This window comes from Bufo gargarizans, chromosome 10 (assembly GCF_014858855.1).
Source record: "Bufo gargarizans isolate SCDJY-AF-19 chromosome 10, ASM1485885v1, whole genome shotgun sequence".
NCBI lineage: Eukaryota > Metazoa > Chordata > Amphibia > Anura > Bufonidae > Bufo > Bufo gargarizans.
Genome location: NC_058089.1, coordinates 66,022,536 through 66,038,127, shown reverse-complemented (window position 1 = coordinate 66,038,127; position 15,592 = coordinate 66,022,536). Strand labels below are relative to the sequence as shown.

The following is a 15,592-nucleotide window of genomic DNA, read 5'->3' as shown; positions in this document are numbered from 1 at the left end:
AGTCTGGTTATATTTTTGTGGCGGCATACATCACTTGCGTATTGTATGTTATAATGGCCATCTATGTCGTCCCCCCCCCCCCCCCCCATCCTGCAGCTATGACTGTATTGCATCAGGCTGCAGCTTTTGCTGCCACCCTTTCCCAAGATATGATCCTCTGCATAGGTGATTATAATATTAATATGCTATTGGACCCCTTAATAGATAAATTCACCCCAATAAGAATTTCAGGACCCACCTCTCCTGCATCTACCCCTCTTGCCAACCTAATAAAGGAGGTAGGATGAGTGGATATATGGAGACATAGAAATCCCAATGCTGCAATCTATTCTTCTCACTCCTCTAGCCACGTATTGACTATGCTCTGGGCAACCCTATGTTGTATACTAAAGTCTCAGCTTTTGACTATGGGGTGAGAGGAGTATCTGATCATTCACCCATGCAACTAACTATCTCTACCTTGGACCGCCCAAGTGACTCCATGAGAATATACCTGTTCTGGTTGACATTTCTGACATCTAATGACCGGATACCTGAATAGCTCTCTATATTTCTAACCTACCAGGAGTCTCTTGAGAATCCATTATTGTTATGGGAATCTTTGAAAGCCTACCTCAGGGGTTGCCTGAAATCATCTATATCATATGTTAAATGAGCCACTGCTCGTCAGGAAGCTGTGGTGGCTGGTAAGTGTACCCGCTTAGAAGCGGCTTATGTTGCCAACCCCACAGATTCCAGGCAGCAGGAGTGGCTCTCTAAGCGTCGTCGGTACCTTACCTTCCTGAAGGCACAGCGTAAACTTCTTATTTTTTACTAAGCAGACTTACTTTGAGATGGGTAAGCAGACACATATAGGAATACATCTCATCTATTTGCAATAGAAACTCCTATACTTAGGGCCTATAGGGACGCCAAATGATTCACCATTGAAAACACACCTGCTAACCTATGGTGATACATGGCCACAGAGTATCCATGAGGTTAACCACTTCTTAAAAAGAATGAAGAGAGAGCGACTGCGGCCCAAAAAAAGACATACATTAACTGACTTAGCCCATAACTGCAATCCAATATTTTTACATTACCTTTGTAGTATTGGTTTCTCTGAGTATTTTTGTTTTAAAGGTAAATAATAAAGGTTCAAGTTTTAACATATACAAACCGGATTCCAAAAAAGTTGGGACACTATACAAATCGTGAATAAAAACTGAATTCAATGATGTGGAGGTGCCAACTTCTAATATTTTATTCAGAATAGAACATAAATCACGGAACAAAAGTTTAAACAGAGAAAATGTACCATTTTAAGGGAAAAATATGTTGAATCTGAATTTCAAGGTGTCAACAAATCCCCAAAAAGTTGGGACGAGGCCATTTTCACCACTGTGTGGCATCTCCCCTTCTTCTTACAACACTCAACAGACGTCTGGGGACTGAGGAGACCAGTTTCTCAAGTTTAGAAATAGGAATGCTCTCCCATTCTTGTCTAATACAGGCCTCTAACTGTTCAATCGTCTTGGGCCTTCTTTGTTGTACCTTCCTCTTTATGATGCGCCAAATGTTCTCTATAGGTGAAAGATCTGGACTGCAGACTGGCCATTTCAGTACTTGGATCCTTCTCCTACGCAGCCATGATGTTGTGATTGATGCAGAATGTGGTCTGGCATCATCTTGTTGAAAAATGCAGGGTCTTCCCTGAAAGAGATGACGTCTGGATGGGAGCATATGTTGTTCTAGAACCTGAATATATTTTTCTGCATTGATGGTGCCTTTCCAGACATGCAAGCTGCCCATGCCACACGCACTCATGCAACCCCATACCATCAGAGATGCAGGCTTCTGAACTGAGCGTTGATAACAACTTGGGTTGTCCTTGTCCTCTTTGGTCCGGATGACATGGCATCCCAGATTTTCAAAAAGAACTTTGAATCGTGACTCGTCTGATCACAGAACAGTCTTCCATTTTGCCACACTCCATTTTAAATGATCCCTGGCCCAGTGAAAACGCCTGAGCTTGTGGATCTTGCTTAGAAATGGCTTCTTCTTTGCACTGTAGAGTTTCAGCTGGCAACGGCGGATGGCTCGGTGGATTGTGTTTACTGACAATGGTTTCTGGAAGTATTCCTGAGCCCATTCTGTGATTTCCTTTAAAGTAGCATTCCTGTTTGTGGTGCAGTGTCGTTTAAGGGCCCGTAGATCACGGGCATCCAGTATGGTTTTACGGCCTTGACCCTTACGCACAGAGATTGTTCCAGATTCTCTGAATCTTTGGATGATGTTATGCACAGTTGATGATGATAGATGCAAAGTCTTTGCAATTTTTCGCTGGGTAACACCTTTCTGATATTGCTCCGCTATCTTTCTGCGCAACATTGTGGGAATTGGTGATCCTCTACCCATCTTGGCTTCTGAGAGACACTGCCACTCTGAGAAGCTCTTTTTATACCCAATCATGTTGCCAATTGACCTAATTAGTGTTAATTGGTCTTCCAGCTCTTCTTTATGCTCAAATTTACTTTTTCCAGCCTTATTGCTACTTGTCCCAACTTTTTTGGGATTTGTTGACACCGTGTAAAAATTTGAATCAACGTATTTTCCTTTAAAATGATACATTTATTCAGATTAAACGTTTGATCTGTCATCTACGTTCTATTACAAATAAAATATTGACATTTGTCATCTCCACATCATTGCATTCAGTTTTTATTCACAATTTGTTTAGTGTCCCAACTTTTTTGGAATCCGGTTTGTAGATAGGACCCCTAAAAGGAGTTTTTGGTCAGGTGACCATGGTTTGATTTTTGTTACAATCTCTTGAGGGCCCTATAGAGACAAAAATCTTGTTCTTTGCCAAATACTCAGACTCTCTTATAGACGCCCTGGGGAAAATGTATACAGCGGCCTTTTCCACAGGCACATTACCATCATCTTACAAACGTTCCCGTGGCAGGTACCAGGAGATCGGACAGACTGGCAACTCGTGGGTTAAATTGACAAATTCACTGTGGATCTTATTGTGTCTGTGTTTTGGTGAATGTCACACCCCTTGCTTCAGGTGTTGCTTATTGGTAATTTACTTTTCCCATAAGTAGCCGCTTTTCACTCTTGGAGTTGCGGTTTATAGATTTTTTTTTTTTCCTGCCTTCTAACTAGCTGGTCGGTTGTACTCTGTGGTGCTTTTGGAGTTGCTAGTTTTCTGCTTTCAGATAAGTCTTGTCTTTTATTGTTTTGTGTTTGTTATATTGCCTGTTGTTTGTATCTTGGCCTGAGACACTGACTTCCATTCGTCCATCTGGGGAGAAATGGGTTGTCTCTGGTCCTAACCTCATTCCAGTGCCTTATAGGGATATAAGGGCCTAGGTATACAGTATATGAATATTCCTGCCTTCAAGGTCTATTCATATTGATAGGTAGTTAGGGCCTGGATTAGGGTTGTTTAGGAGGTGACCTGTTCCTTCCCTAGTTTCCAGGCCCAGTTACTGTTCCCCTTCCCTCCTGTGTTTAGTGTGGAGTTTCCCCCCCCCCCCCCCCACACTGATAGTGACACCACAATTGTGGTCATTCTTAAACCAACAAGAACCCATTGGACTGTGGGTCATACTGTCCAATTTCCCTGCTAAATCTTGATAATAAGATTCTTGCTAAGATATTGGTAATGCGAGTAAACAAATGCATCCTCAGTATTATCCATTCAGATCAATCCGGATTCATGCCGGGCAAATCCACAACTGAAAATATTAGGCGGATACAGGTGATCACACAGATAGGAATTAGACAGCAACAGTGGTGGGCTATGGCGTCGCTCGATGTGGCTTAGGCTTTTGACTCAGTTGAGTGGCCTTATCTATTGGGTACACTCAGACGTTTCAGTTTCGGGCCAGCCTTTATCAAGTGGGTGTCCATTCTTTATGGGAAGCCCAGATCCAACGTGTCGGTTAATGGCATAACCTCCCCCTATTTTAATCTGGGCAGGGGAACTCGGCAGGGATGCCCATTATCTCCCCTGTTGTTCGCCCTGGCCATTGAACCCCTTGCAATCAGCCTGCGGCAAGACCACATATATCGGGGCATAGCTATAGGAGACAGAGAGGAGAGGGTCGGACTATATGTCGACGGTATGGTACTGTTTATGTCTTGTGTGAAGGTTATGGCACTTATAAGTGATTTTGGTCGATGCTTGGGGCTGTGCATTAATTGGTCGAAGTACTCCCTTTTTCCATTATATGGTACAGATTGGCCTGGAACTATTCATGGGCTACCAATAGTCTCCCACTTTAAATACCTAGGTATTGTTATTTCCAAAGACTCTGATACTTTCCGTTCTATGAATGTGCGCCCCCTTCTAAATTATTGCAAAGACAAATTCAGAATTTGTGGCTTGCTTCCCCTATCAGTCGCAGGCCATATAAATCTGATTAAAATGATTGTACTCCCCAAATGCCTATATATATATATATATATATATATATATATATATATATATATATATATATATATTGGAGCACTCTCCATACATTATACCTGAGTTTTTTTCTGTCAGCTCAATTCTCTCCTATCACCTTTCATATGGGGATCTACCGGGCCTAAACTCTCTGTCTCCACCCTCTGTCGTCCTAGATCTAGTGGTGGTATGTCTCTACCTGACTTCTACTTTTACTGCTTGGCGGGTCAGCTACGTTACTTGAAAAATTGTCTCACGCCATATGAACAGATGCCAAACTCAGAGGCTCATCTGGCGTTCTTTTTGAATTTAAGGTCCCTGTGCTCAGTGCTGGAAAAGCCGAAATTGTTTCCTCGAAAACTACTTTCCATTTATAGAACTGCAATACAGGTATGGTCAGCCACAAAGAAAATACACACTTTCAATTATGTGATAGGTGAGCTACCCCTTTGGGATAACCCTATGTTCCCGACTTTGTCTACCTTCTCCGACTCCCAATACTGGAAGTCACACAATATATGTTGCCTTAAGGATGTATACCAAGACAATGTGGTTGACCCATTTAGCCATTTTCAGATGCAGTACCAACTGGCTTGTACAGCCTTCTACTGTTACTTGCAGATTAGACATGCGCTCAATGCTCAATTCCCTGGATCAACAGTATCTATATCTAATTACCCTCTCATTGGAGTTCTCTGATCTCGGGGCCCCCGAGGTGTTATCTCAACCATATACACTTACCTACTTAACACTCGGATGCAGCTGACACAGTTGACTATATTGGATAGGTGGAGGGCCGCAATCCCTGATCTGTTGGATGAGGACATCTCTGAACTGTTGGAGTCACTTCTGTATATGTCTCCGGCGATTAATAACGGGTTTGTTCAACTATGTATTATTCACCAGAGTTACCTATCGCCGGTTAGACTCCATAGGATGGGACTGTCTCACACCAGGTGATATCCTTGTGCCAGAGATACTGTGGACTTCTGGCATTTGTGGGCTTTTCCTAATATTAGAGTGTTCTGGGTAGATTCCTTGCTGATTTGACTAATCTTCCGCTCACTGCCCATCCTAAGAAATGTCTCTTTGGTATACTAGATGACACCATATACTCCCACCACATTAGAATATTTTTATGGGAGTCACTATGGCACGAAAAGCAATCGCTTTAAGATGGATGGGAGATAGGTGCCCGTCAATCAACCAATGGAAGGCATTGATAAATGCCATAATTTCATATGAACACATCGTTTACAAACATAGGGGATGTGGGTCCAAGTTCGGCAAGGTCTGGGGATTGTGGTGTTTCTCTCCATTTACGCAATGCCTAATGCAATATCTAGCTGTCACCCTGCTCACTAATGTATATGAATATGTATACCCATGAAGCTTTGTTCTCTCTTCTTTTTCCCTTTTTTTATTATAATTTTTGTAATTACAACTATATGGACCACTGATATTGGTAAACAAATGTCATGCTAAGAAGTGCAATTTATTACTATGCAATGCATTATATGTACACCAATTGTATAACATGTTTTATTTACCGTACTTGTTCAATAAAATAAGTTAAAAAAAACACAAAAACATCTTTATTAGAATACCATATAAAAAATAACTCCAAAAATGGTTACAGGTAAAATAATAGGGTGAGCTTGCATTAAAAATAATCATGTATCATCATACCAATCCATTAATACAGTAAACATGCCATTCATTAGGCTACATGCCATTCATAAGTCACAACTCTAAACTCCTACATCATAGGTACAAAAGCAGAGCTCACCCACCACACCCGATGCACATTTCACCAACGGTTTTGTCTGGGGGTGGTTGGTTGCTGGACATGTTCACATTTAAATAGACAACAAACAATAAAAACTGGTCTTCACATGTTGTTAATATTTTTCATTGTCGTAAATATATAAAAAATTCTCATCCCCCAAGTTATAAAATGGTGCTGGAATACTTACAAAGTAGCATCAACTAAAGTGTGTACAGTGAGAATACACGTGCATTACTTCCTCCGGACCTTCCATAACACTAAGTGCAGCGCATATGTCAGGTCTAGAGCAGGGTCACATAGTATGCCCAACACAACGTCCCAACATCATAGCAGGCATGCACAGTTTAAGGGTCCTTTCACACTAGCGGCAGGATGGATCCGACAGGCTGTTCACCCTGTCGGATCTGACCTGCTGCTATTTCGCCGGACCGCCACTCCGTCCCCATTGACTATAATGGGGACAGGGGCGAAGTTCCGGCACAACACGGCAGTGCACGGCAAAAGGCCTGGAGGGCTAAAACTACGACATGTCCGACTTTTTAGTCCGACGGCCTCTCGCCGTGCAGTGCCGTGCTGCGCCGGACCTCCACCCCCATCCCCATTATAGTCAATAGGGACAGAGCGGTGGTCCGGCAGCACGGAAAAATAGCGGCAGGACGGATCCAACGGGGCTAACAGCCTGTCAGATCCGTCCTGCCATTAGTGTGAAAGTACCCTAAGGTGTTTGTGTGTAGGCTACACAAATGTAATACTTAAAATAATCACTAGAGGGCTTACTAAACCAAATAATACCCAATCACCCAAATAACTCCAACGGATTAATATGTAATATATGGGTACTTGATGAAAACCATGATCATTTTAAGAATAAATATATTTAAATCATGATTAGTGTTAATATATAAATAAAAAATAATACATCAATGTACAATTCATAATACTTAATCAAACTCATAATAATATTAAGGTTACAATTAAATCATGATTAGTGATAAAAGACGTTGTGGCCAATTACTTAAAATAGGGGCTTGTGTTTTGGTTGATCTTAATATACACCTAGCTGATTGGGGTAAGTCCAGAGCAACTGGACTCGATGTATTTTATTTTTTCTTGACGACACCAGTCAAAAAGCCAGTTGCTTTGACTCATTTGTACCGATATACTGTACCATGATGTGGATGAGTGAGAACCTTAACAGTCACTTTATATATTCTATTGTGGTGAATTTTGGCCTGAATATATTTCCCATTTCATATTTTTAACAAAATGCTTTGTGCTTGCTTTTTAGAGATTATGCCGCAATAGTTTTCTTTGCAAACAGTCGTTTTGAAACAGGCAAGAGAAAGCTCCAGTACTTGACATTTGAGGATTTTGCAACTTGTGCCGAGCATCTAATCCAAAACTGGACATTAGGAGCCGTGGGTGTGTAAACTGGGCAAGTGCGGAAATTCGATGAGTGAGAATAGAAATACTAGTGCATTTTTAACCCTATAGTGCAGGGATGGCCAACCTGAGGCTCTCCCAGATGTTGCAAAACTACAACTCCCAGCATGCCAAGACTACCTACAGCTATCAGCCTACAGCAGGGCATGTGGGAGTAGTTTTCCAGCAGCTGGAGAGCCGCATGTTGAGCTCTGCAAAACTGTTAATGTGTTGAGGCAGTTTCTTCATGAAGACAACCCCTCTGCATAATCCCCTTTTGGTTAATATAGATGTCATGGAGGCAAGTGCGCCCACTCAGAAAGAGAAATGTACATAACAGAAATTCTGTATAGAAAAGGAAAAAGCTGCAAGTTAGACAGATTCTGATATATATCCCCTCACCACCCCCTACTTCTCATGAACCCTGGCAGACTTGAAGTGTGATGTCCTACCCATGGTCATGGTCACCTGAGTGTCTGTGATCACATACCGCTTGGAAACACATCACTGTTGAAGCCAGTGAGAGGTCGCAGAGGTAAATGTTACCACAGTCAGAATGTCACACTTCCTGTCGGCCGGGGACAGGAAGAGGAGTAAATGGGTGGTTGCCTTTTTTCCCATGTTAAACACTTGCTTTTGGGGTCAAACAACCCTTTAATTAAGCAAAATAGTTCATTATCTGAACATAGTATAAATTATGGAAAAATGGGGCAAGCACTTAATGCAATTTCTGTGGCGGTGCCATTGATGGACCTTACAGTCATCCTAATATACAATCGCAAACAAATTGTATTCCGCAGTGTAGCAATTAAAAGCTGAAAAAGCAATCACAGGTTACAGGTCTTACTTTAAAGAATGTTTTACTTTTTAAATTCATACAGATGTAGCCGAGGACATGGACATGGATTTGGATAAAGAATTTTTACAGGATCTGAAGGAACTGAAAATACTAATAACAGATAAAGACCTTCTGGATCAACATAAGAGGTGAGAAATTTAAACGTGTGTGAGATGAAGGCATGTAGCCTGAAGGTTGTAGTTGATCCGTTCAGGGCAATAATTTTGGTCACTCATCTCTCCATCTCAGGGCTCATGCACTCGACCTTGCTTTTAGTCCACATTTGAACCGCAGTCAGATGCGAACCCATTCACTTCAATGGGGCCACAACAGATGCATACAGCACACCGTGTCCTGTCCGCATCCATATGTCTGTCCCGCGGCGCCCGCAAAATAATAGAACAAGTCCTATTCTTTTCCCTTTTATGGACAAGGATAGAACTATTCTATAGAAAGCAGGACGCTGCGTTCTGAAAAATGTGGAACATACTTGGCCAGTGTCCATGTTTTGCAGATCCGCAATTTGCGAACCGCAAAAATGGCTATGGCTGCGTGCCTGAGCCTTCATAATGATTGACACGTCTGGCTGTAGAGAGGGCTGCTGTTCTCACCCTCCCATGCCTCCAAAATGTTTGCAAATGTTGTTTCTTCAGATGCTCCGTCACTGGAAGGTCTTGCTGAGGGCTGAGAAAGTACTTAAGTATTCTCACGCAACTATTTACTTTGCAAAATCTTACCAGTCACTAGGATTAGAAGAATTGTAGATAAAATAATTTTATCTGATCATAAACCTAACTGTGTTTAACATGACCATAAATGTTGATAACCCGATAGGTTGGCGATTCGTTTTTATGCTATGAAGGGCTAAATCCCCTGCCTCTTATAACATATATAGAGTTAAAGTGATTGTCCAGTCCTCTAACTTACACAGTCATTTTGCCTACCATCACCACTAGTTGAATAACATGATATGAGATCTCCCCTGGGACAGGAAACAGTAATTTTAAAGCCCTTTCCCCTTTACCTGCTCCAGTTGTTTCCTGTCCCTCTGGAATGCATGGAGAACGTTCCTGTAGGTGTTTTGTGTACTTGTTCTTTAATTAAGTGGCAGTCTCTAATCACAGAGGAAGTTAAGGCTAGTTTCTCGTGAATGGCATTGGGGGACACAGCACCATGGGTATATGCCCAGCTGACACTAGAAAGGAAAAGGGTTGGCTCCACCCAGATGGGCTATAACCTCTGCACAGACACTAAACTTTAGTCTAGTGCCCGTAGGAGGCAGACATGACCTGCTCTGTTTTTATTATAGGGCTTGCTGCTTTTTTTATGCTCTCCTGGGTTAGTTCCCCTCTTCTGGCCAGGGGGTGGGATATTCGGGGGGCCTGGGGAGTTCACCTTTCCCCCCCTGTTTTTCCAGGGGGGGGGGGTGAAATTTTCTCTACACTTTGGCTGCCTTCTCCTCCCCGGCCACCCATACCTCTCCCCGGCCTTCCTTTCTACTTTAGTCCCTGGCTTCTGCCAGAACTAGGCCGCATCTTTTCTACCCTGTCCTCGGGTCCCAGGTGCACCTTTTGCTCCATTTTTCCCCTCCCTGGGCGTTGCTTCCTCTAAGGAGCCCCCCCCACCTGTGCTTTCTTTTCCGGAAGGCCTCTGGTTTCTTGCGGTTCCTACCTGCCGACGGCACACCTTTTCCAGCCACTTCAGTAATCAAGGCCCTGGCTTTTTCCTTGCCTAGGCCGCATCCTGTCTCCTCCCCTCCTATCCCAGTCAAGCGCAGGCGTTTGCCCTTTGTGGGTGGAGTTTGGTCTTATCTTCTGGGCCTCCATCTTGTGGATCTCTCCTGCAGCCATCCAGCACCTCTTCGGGGACAGAGCACCTGGGGTCCAGTAGGACAGCCTCTGGCTGGCTGCTTTTCAGCTTTTTTTCAGGCTCCCACTCTACCCTCATGTCATCTTCCAGAGAAGACTCCCATTCCCAGCCCCCCCCCTCGGGGTCGCCATATATTTTACGTCCGCCCGTTGGAATAAAAAGTTGCAGTCAGCCTGACCCTGTCTGTGCGCAGTGTCTTGCCCCAGGCCCTCTCAGGACGCCCTGTCCACCCCTCCTGTGTCCATCCCTCCTAAATGGGCCTCTTCCCTGTCCCAAGCTATAGGGAACCTTGCCCGACTCTCCCAATCCATGGCCGAGTCGCTGGACCACCTGCCTGCCAACTCCCTCCCAGGGACATCCCCGCGGACGCGGCATGCTCACGTTCAGACAACAGGTCCCACAAACGACCTTGCGTTGCCATAACTATGTCCCGCGCTAGCAGGGTGGCCACTAACTCTGTGGCCATCCACCGCACGGTCTGGCTATATGCCTGGGCGGCGGATGCCGCCTTCAAAAAGGCGCTCATATCACTCCCCTTCCTGGGTAGTAGGCTTTTTGGGAAGTGTTTGAAGGAGCTTATTTCTGAGGCCAGGGGTGGGAAAAGTTCTCTCCTGCCTCAGAACCGTTCCCGCCGCAGCCATCCTATACCTGCATCGCCATCACAGCATCTTCGCTCCTTTCGGGATTCCTCCTCCTGTCAGGACAAAAATACTATTCGTTCTTCCTTCAAGTCCAGGCTCTCCAGGCATGCCCTTCCCACATGTCGCTGCACAGGTCCCCCTCTCGGGCGGCCGCTTTTTTTTCAGGACATTCATTCCCTTCATGCGCATGGAATGATTGTTCCTATCCAGACATCAGAACGTTTTGAGGGGCTTTACTTGAACCTCTTCACTGTTCCTAAGAAGCACGGTTCTCTTCGCCCCATTTTGGATCTGAAGGCGCCCAATTATTTTGTCCGTGTCCGTCACTTTCGCATGGAGTCCCTCAGGTCGGTGATTGCTTCCCTCGAGGTGGGCGAGTTTCTGTCATCCATCGATATCTGGGATGCTTATCTGCATGTCCCCATAGCCCTGTCTCATCAGAGGTACCTTCGCTTCGCTGTAGGTTCTCTACATTTTTAATTCGTGGCATTGCCCTTCGGCCGGGCGTCTGCTCTGAGGGTCTTTTACAAAGGTGTTGGCTCCCCTTGTCGCACTACTCTGTGCCAGGGGAGTTGCAGTAATACCATACCTGGATGATCTTCTGGTGAATGCTTTGTCCCGGGAGGACAACCTGTCTAGCCTCTACATCACCTTGTCTGTGCTATCCCTGTTCGGGTGGCTGGTGAACCACTCCAAGTACTCCCGTGTTCCCAACCAGATGATGGATTTCCTGGGCATGGTCTTCGACACTCTCCTCAGACGAGTGTTCCTTCCCCAGGACAAGGTAGAGACACTCCAGTCAGGGGTGGCTCGTCTTCGCGAGCTGTTTCCTCTTTCCATCACAGCATGTATGCGTGTTCTGTGCCGGATGGTTGCCGCCTTCGAGGCAATTCCTTATGCAAATTCCACACCCGGACCCTTCAGCTCTCAATTCTTGCCTGGTGGAACAAGTCTCTGTCAGGCCTCGATTGCCCGATCTGCCTTTCCTCTCAGGTCCGCCGGAACTTGCATGGCTAAACCCCCAAACTGTCTTCCTCGGCAGATCCTTCCTTCCCCCCCATTGTCAGGTGATCTTCACCGATGCCAGCCTGGCAGGTTGGGGGCAGTCTTCGGGTCTCTTACAGCCCAGGGTCAGTGGTCAATACGGGAGAGATCCCTGTAGATCAATATCCTGGAGCTCAGGGCCATTTACCTAGTTCTCTCCTGTTGGACTCCCCTCCTCTGCGGTCATCCTGTCCGGATTAAGATGGACAACTCCACTGTGGTGGCTTATATGAACCACCAGTGGGGCACCATAAGCGTGGTGTTCCTGAAGGAAGCCTCTCACATCTCTTCCCTCCCCTTCCAATTCTTCCTCGGGTAAAAATGGATCGGGTCCCTGAGACATTGGAGGCTCCAGGCTGGCCCTGCAGGGCATGGTACGCAGATCTCGTCTTCCTGCTAGCCGACGCTCCATGGCGGCTACCACTGCGTCCCGACCTCCTTTCACAAGGTCCGCTGTTCCACCCGAGTTTACCTCGGCTTCATTTCATGGTGTGGCTGTTGAAGCCACGGTCCTGAGGTTCCGCGGCCTCTCCGAGTACCATCGTACCTGGAAGGCTGATTTTGTCTGGTGTGAATCTGGCGAGGTTCACCCTCTCCTTTTTTTCATCCCTAGGATTCTTACCTTTCTTCAGGCCGGCCTTTCTTCAGGCAGGCTGGCCTCTCAAAGGTCAGGTCTCGGCCTTGTCTGTTCTTTTCCAAAGACCCTTGGCTTCTCGTTCCCAAGTGAAAACCTTCCTTCAGGGGATGGCTCATCACGTTACTCCCTTCTATTCTCCAGTGGAATGATGGGATTTCAATCTGGTCTTAGATGCCCTTCAGTCCTCTCCCTTCGAGCCCTTGGGTGGTGTAACGGAACGCCTGGCACCCCGACCGGGTACCTCCGTCAGTAGATGCTCCTAGTGCTTCCAGAGGACTCCAAGCACTCAACTTGACACTGTCAGCGCTGCAGACCCCACGAACCGCCGAAGCTTGGTGGAGGTCTCGCCGTCTCCTACCCACCCTGGACCTACGACAAGGCTCCAGGCTTCAGTGGGTGAACCTCTCCTAAATCCAGAGACAGGAACCAGGAGCAAGCTCTTACAAGAGCTTATACTCAGGGGAGTATTGTCATATAGCAATCCCCAAGAGTGTAGTTATTCCATCCCCCAAACATGAGCCAAGACTTCATGAAGGTATAAAACAGGAACTCCCTTTATTTTAACACAAGCATTGATTTATACACATCTTCCAACAATGTTACCACCCACAGGGTTTTGTAAAAACAGCCAATCACATGTATTTACAGTATTCAACCTTCCCAGCAATTGTACACAAAATCCCCTTCCCTCTGTCTGTAACGCAATAAACAAAATACAATGAGCATTGTCTGAGACGCAATTAACTAACACAATGAGTATTGTCTGAGACGCAATCCACAAAATACAATTACCAAACGTAATGGACTAACTTGAACCCTGGTCTAATTCGTGGGGGTGAGAGTTCAAGTTAGTCCAAGTCCTTTGTGAACAAATGAGGCCTGGCTGATGAGAGGGCCCATAATCCTGGGGCAAGACAGGCCCCTCCAAAACCCAGTGGCGAGGTTGGTTTCGCCACAGGTGGGCCATCCTGGGTGGTCCGGCATCTGGCCTCTGCCTCCCAGGTCTGCAACGCTGCCACCTCGGCCTCAGTTCACACCTTCTCCAGGTTTTACCACATCTATTCCTTGGCCTCTGCTGATGCCAGTTTGGGTCGCAAGGTTCTGCAAGCAGTGGTACATTAGGTTTTTCGCATGGCTGTTTCTTCCCACCCTCAGAGACTGCTTTGGGACATCCCATGGTGCTGTGTCCCCCAATGCCATTCACTAGAAAAATAGATTTTTGTACTTACCGTAAAATCAATTTCTTGTTGGATGCATTGGGGGACACAGATCCCACCCTGGTTGTTTTTTCTTCGTTCGGGTTTCCAGGGACTCTTCGATATTGGTCCTCTTTCTGGTTTAGGACATGTTGGCTTCCCTTTTTCGCTCTGGATTTTGGTGCTCCTACTGCTTTAGTACCAACTGGTTAGTTTAGTGTCTGTGCAGAGGGTATAGCCCATCTGGGTGGAGCCAACACTTTTTTCCTTTCTAGTGTCAGCCTCCTAGTGGCAGCTGGGCATATACAAGCATGGTGGCACAAGATCTCTACCCCTCCTTTCGGAGATCGGGATGATTCTTCGGTGGACAGAGTCGAACCTTTCCCACCTGCCTGACATCCACATTCGAGGTACCCTCAATATGATCGCGGATCGCCTGAGTCGCGGTCTACCGACGATGGAGTGGTCCTCGCATCTGGAGATGTTCAGGCAGATTGTCCTCAAGTGGGGTTTGCCAGAGGTAGATCTCATGGTAACGAGGTTCAACGCCAAGGTGGAGAGGGTCTACTCCCTCTACAGGGATGACAACCCCCTGGCGATAGATGCTCTGTCAATACCGTGGACGTTCAGGATGGCTTGCATCTTCCCTCCGTTTTCCATGATACCGAGGGTATTGATGAAAATCTGTCAGGATCAGGCATCAGTGATAGTCATCATACCGTTTTGGTCCAAGAGATTCTGGTTTACCCAACTCATTCAGATGAGTCGAGGGCATTATTGGAGGCTCCCCCCTCAGCAGACCCTGGTGTCGTGGGACACTCATCTCTGCTCAGATTCAACCTGACAGCCTGGAGGTTGATCAGTCCCTTCCCAGAATAGAAGGGCTTTCAGAGTCGGTCCTGAGAACATTGTCACATTCAAGAGCAGACTCTACCAAAAAAAAGCCTACTCCAGAATCATGAGGATCTTCTCGTCTTGGTGTGCCTCTAAACAGGTGGCGTTTGTAGATCCACCCCTCTCTGTGATACTTCAATTCCTGTAGGATGGCCTTGACAAAGGCCTTACTCCATCTACTCTGAAGGTCCAGATTTCTGCCATTTTGGCCTGCCTCAACAGATTCTATTCTCTGGACCCACTCATCAAACGGTTCCTCAAAGGAGCTGAAAGATTGAAGCCTACAGTACTGAAGCCCATCCCTCAGTGGGATTTACCAGTTGTACTCAAGGGGTTAGCATCTCCCCCTTTCGAGCCTTTGGAGGAGGTAGATTTGAAATTTGTGACGTTGAAGTTGGTCTTCCTACTGGCGGTAACCTCGGTCAAGAGGGTCTCGGAGCTTCAAGCTTTTTCGGCCCACGAACCCTATACCATTTTTCTACAAGACCGGGTTCTCCTAAGATTTCTTCCATACTTCAGGCCCAAGGTTCCATCATTTCAAAACATCAACCAACTTATTTTATTGCCAGTTTTGTATTCCCTTTCTACCTCCTCCAGAGATCCAGTCAAACATCCGTTGGATATCTCGAAATGCCTCCAGATCTATGTGGATAGATCTAGGGAGTTCAGGATAGATGAGAACCTCTTTATCCTGTTTGCCGGTAAGTCTAAAGGCCGTAAGGCGTCCAAGACTTCTATTAGTCGCTGGATTAAAGAGGCCATAAGAGAGTCCTTCGTTTCCCAGGCATTGGGTCCTCCAGAGTTTGTGAAGGCCCATTCCA

At 45.8% G+C, this 15,592-nt stretch overlaps 1 protein-coding gene across 3 annotated transcripts in view; it reads left to right on the top strand.

The window, feature by feature from the left end:
• LOC122920677 (FGF1 intracellular binding protein) overlaps nt 1-15,592 on the top strand; it is a 138,906-nt gene that overhangs the window by 59,833 nt on the left and 63,481 nt on the right. For all 3 annotated transcript variants that reach the window (XR_006386927.1, XM_044270367.1, XM_044270368.1), the window contains exons 6-7: nt 7,519-7,652; nt 8,534-8,639. Coding sequence is in view for 2 of the 3 variants with exons in the window: in XM_044270367.1 (XP_044126302.1) it covers nt 7,519-7,652; nt 8,534-8,639 (240 nt within the window). In the remaining variant the exon portion in view is untranslated. The remainder of the gene's footprint in view (nt 1-7,518; nt 7,653-8,533; nt 8,640-15,592) is intronic.